This window comes from Primulina tabacum, chromosome 15 (assembly GCF_025594145.1).
Source record: "Primulina tabacum isolate GXHZ01 chromosome 15, ASM2559414v2, whole genome shotgun sequence".
Lineage (NCBI taxonomy): Eukaryota > Viridiplantae > Streptophyta > Magnoliopsida > Lamiales > Gesneriaceae > Primulina > Primulina tabacum.
This window is the reverse complement of record NC_134564.1, coordinates 1,795,837-1,800,332: the sequence shown is the minus strand read 5'-3', so window position 1 is coordinate 1,800,332 and position 4,496 is coordinate 1,795,837. Positions and strand designations below refer to the sequence as shown.

The 4,496-nt window shown below is 33.5% G+C and overlaps 1 protein-coding gene across 1 annotated transcript; it reads right to left on the bottom strand.

Annotated features, from left to right (window-relative positions):
• Window positions 1–3,277: 3,277 nt before the first annotated feature.
• Window positions 3,278–3,856, bottom strand: LOC142527005 (uncharacterized). Its single transcript, XM_075631712.1, has 2 exons — window positions 3,635–3,856; window positions 3,278–3,454 (listed from the first exon to the last, which is right to left on the bottom strand). The coding sequence occupies exons 1-2, from the start codon at window positions 3,818–3,820 to the stop codon at window positions 3,278–3,280; spliced, it is 363 nt and encodes a 120-aa protein (XP_075487827.1). The 5' UTR covers window positions 3,821–3,856.
• Window positions 3,857–4,496: the final 640 nt, after the last annotated feature.

Below are 4,496 nucleotides of genomic sequence, written 5' to 3'. Positions count from 1 at the left end.
TTGTGGAATCAAAAAATGCAAAATTTCTTGAGAATGATTTGATTAATGGGAGTGATTATTCAAATGACATAGTTTTTGAGAAAGATCACATTAATTCACAACCCTCTTATTCAAATGACAGATTGGTCATTATTCACACTTCTCAAGACCAAATGAGTGTTAGACAACCAGTTACTGAAGTTCCACAAATCGCTGATGAAAATCCAGTAGATCAAGTTGTTAATGAAGAACAACAAGAAATTATTGATCAACCAAACAACCTAAGGAGATCTACTAGAATAAGAAGATCAGCTATATCTAGTGATTATATTGTGTATTTACAAGAATCGGATTTTAACATTGGAGCCGAAAATGATCCTGAAACGTTTTCACAAGCCATGAGTTGTAATGAGTCAAAACTATGGTTTAATGCTATGAAAGAATAGATGAATTCTATGACAGTTAATGGAGTCTGGGATCTTGTTCAGTTGCCTGATGGTGTAAAAGCCATTGGATGTAAATGAGTCTTCAAAACAAAGAAAGACTCATTAGGCAACATCGAAAGGTATAAAGCAAGACTCGTTGCTAAAAGATTCACTCAGCAGGAAGGAATCGATTATAAGGAGACTTTTTCTCCTGTATCTAAGAAAGATTCTCTCCGTATCATTTTAGCATTAGTTGCACATTTTGACTTAGATTTGCAACAAATGGATGTGAAAACAGTTTTTCTCAATAGAGAAATAGAGGAAGAGGTTTATATGAAACAACCTGAAGGATTCTTCTCTAGTAATGGTGAGCAATTGGTTTGTAAGCTTAAGAAATCTATATATGGATTGAAACAAGCTTCCCGTCAATGGTATTTCAAATTTCATGATATTATCTCTTCATTCGGATTATCTCTTCATTCGGATTCGTTGAGAACCCCATGGATCAATGTATATACCAGAAGGTCAATGGGAGCAAGATTTGTTTCCTATAAAGGTCTGTTATATGAGGTGAAACAATTCCTCTCTAGAAACTTTGATATGAAGGATATGGGCGATGCATCTTATGTCATTGGCATTAAGATACATAGAGACAGAATTCGAGGTATTATAGGTCTGTCTCAAGAAACCTATATCAACAAAGTTTTAGAGAGATATCGGATGAAAGATTGTTCACCAAGTATAGCTCCCGTTGTAAAAGGTGATAAAAAAAATTTGAGCCAATGCCCAAAGAATGATCTAGAGCGGGAACAAATGAAAAATATTCCTTATGCTTCTGCTATCGGAAGCTTGATGTATGCTTAGGTTTGTACTCGACCTAACATTGCATTTGTTGTTGGGATGTTGGGAAGATATCAAAGTAATCCAGGTTTAGACCATTGAAAAGCTGCAAAGAAAGTCATGAGGTACCTTCAAGGGACCAAAGATTATATGCTTATGTTCAGACGAACTGGGAATTTGGAAATAATTGACTACTCTGATTCAGACTATGCTGGCTGCATTGATTCAAGAAAATCCACTTCAGGATATATTTTCATGCTAGCTGGTGGAGCTGTATCTTGGAGAAGTGCAAAGCAGACATTGACTGCTACTTCCACTATGAAAGATGAGTTTGTATCTTGTTTTGAGGCAACCTCACATGGTGTATGGTTGAAGAGTTTCATTTCGGGGCTTAGAGTTATGGATTCTATATCTAGACCATTAAGAATATATTGTGACAATTCAGCTGCTGTTTTTATGGCTAAAAATAACAAAAGTGGTAGTCGAATCAAGCACATCGACATTAAATATTTAGCCATACGAAACGTGTTAAAGATAAGAAGTTATTTATCGAGCACATTAACACTGAATTGATGATTGCAGATCCTTTGACTAAAGGCATGCCACCATTGAAATTTAAGGATCATTCAGAAAGAATGAGACTTGGTTCCTCTATGTAATTTTGTTGTAAGAACAAAGTTAATGAAACTATGCTGTGATATTTTCTCATATTTGTTGTGTACACATTCATTGATTTGAGAAATATCAATAAAGTTGGACCTCGAATAAACATTGGGTTTATTCATTAAGTTATATAGATTTGAGAGACATAATGCATTGTAATACATGGAAGATAATATTCGTTTTAAGATGACTTATCGCCATGATTCATGTATTTTGTTTTCTCCTATAGTAAATGAGATATATGTGTCAAATGGGAGAATGTAAGAAAAACGTGACACATATTAAAAGAAGTAGCGTGTACAAATTGATATTGGCGACAGGCCAAGAAAATTTAGATGCGTACACGATTATCCTTCTGAATCTCGGCTCCCGATACACTCATCTATGGTATGAGAAACGCCTATAAATAGAGCGATTGAGGTCCCTAAGCACACACCTCATAAGAAAAATTTACATCATCTATTGAGAGGATGGAGTGCTTAGAAGGCATCAACCGAGAAGAAAATCAGAAAAATCAAAATTTTCAATGGCTGGTGGTAACACTCGATTTAAGCTTCCGCATATTGTTTTTTCATGTTCATGTATACGTAAAAACATGATTTTGAGAAAAATCTCTAACAGGGGCCGCTATTTTGCGACCCTAGCAAGACCTATGTTGTCCGGTTTTTTGCTCCACTGCCTTGAGTTCGGCTTTTCGTCATTTTTACCTATAAAACACTAATGCAAGTGAAGATTAACTCAATTACATAAGTTATGAAATAAATGAATAAAATATTTCAACACAATAAAATCATTCAACAATGCACTCAAAACAACGTTTGTTGACACGTAAAATCGACACCCATTGGTAGCATAAAAAAATTCCACAATTTTACATGTCATGATGAGTACAATCTCAATATGAATTTCTCTACAATCGAATTTCAACTCGTGTTCAAACCAAAATCGTGTCTAAGAAAATTTGGTTCTGGTTCAATCTTCTTTTGAAATCGGGACCATTGGTTCTTGAATTATAGCTCTCGATTTTAGAATCATGGTCAAACACAAATGATGATCTCAATTATACCTCTCAGTGAGGACGACGACGACGACGACCTAATTAAAAATTAATATATTCAAATAATGAATTTGCATAAACTATAGATTTATTTAAGAAATAATAAATAGAAATATATATATATATATACCAATTTGAGGATTAAGAAAAATGCATGAGGGAATAAACACCAATTCCCAACCATATTATATAATAGTAAGAAATCGATTTACAAAAATATAGATTACAATGAAATGAATACCATCAAAATCAAACATGGAAAGATTCAGTGTGTGTATATATATATATATATATATATATATGTTTAAAAACATTAATTAAAATAAATCAAAGTCTCCTCCTTAAAGCAGTTGCCTTGGTGGATTTCTCTTCTGATTCGGCTGGCAACAGGAGCGACTGGTTCGGAGATTGAAGGTGGGTCGGGCTTTGATTCTTCAATCTCGGGAACTGTTGTCGCTTGGGAGCTCCCCTCGGATTCTTTTGGTATTTCCTGCATGCATTAATATAATGTCATCTATCGATGAATATATAACTAATAATGTATATTTGCATAGAGCTGATTTTATGTGGTGATTACTTTTATTTCATATTCGGAAAAATTAATAATTGTAATCAGCTACTTTGTTATAATGAAAAATTTAATAATGAATATTGAAAAAATCATAATTACCTCAACGAGCAATTTTCCGATTGACTGATTCTTATCGTTTTCCACTACCACCTTCTCTTCCTCTGCCATGGCCTCCTCCGCTTCCGCAGCCTCGGTGGGGACTGACATCTCCTCCTTCAGCTGTTCCGGCGACACGGCGGTTTCTTCACCCCTCATGGCCTTTGGCACACTAGCACAAGCACCCATTTTTCTGTTACCAAAACCCTAAATGTTCTTGATTGATCTTTTTTTTTCTCCAAGACAGAGAGAAAAATGAGGTCTATATATAATTGGAGATCTTTCCTCGTATTACTAATGCAATATCTGCTTCCATAAATCAAATCCTTTAATCATCAATAGTATAGAGTGTAAAACCCAAGATTTTGTAATCATGATAATATTTCTATAATTTAAGTGTGTTAGTATTATGCAATCTTCGGGTATCTATATCATTATAAAATGTAAGATTTGCAAGATTATCTAAAGTTAGTGGATAATATATCGTGTACAATATTTTGGAGCTTGAGATTTAAGATAATATTATGCAAATTTTTGAACTTGGGATAATAAATAGATCATGATACAAGAAATTAAATAAGAAATTTTTGGATATAATCAGGTAAATTTTGAGATATAAATTTAAAGTTGAAAAGATTATAACAGATAGAGATATAAGATTTGATATGATATTGATAGCAGATAAAGATATAAGATTTGATATGATAATTGTCCTAGATTTAAAGTTTTATTCAAAAATTCAAATACAAGGATAATACACGATCAGGATAGCAGCCACCTCCCTATAAATAGGAGAAGCTTTCATTCAGAATTTACACCTCATTTACACATCAAATTTTCGAGTTTTTGCTCTCCAATTTTCGAA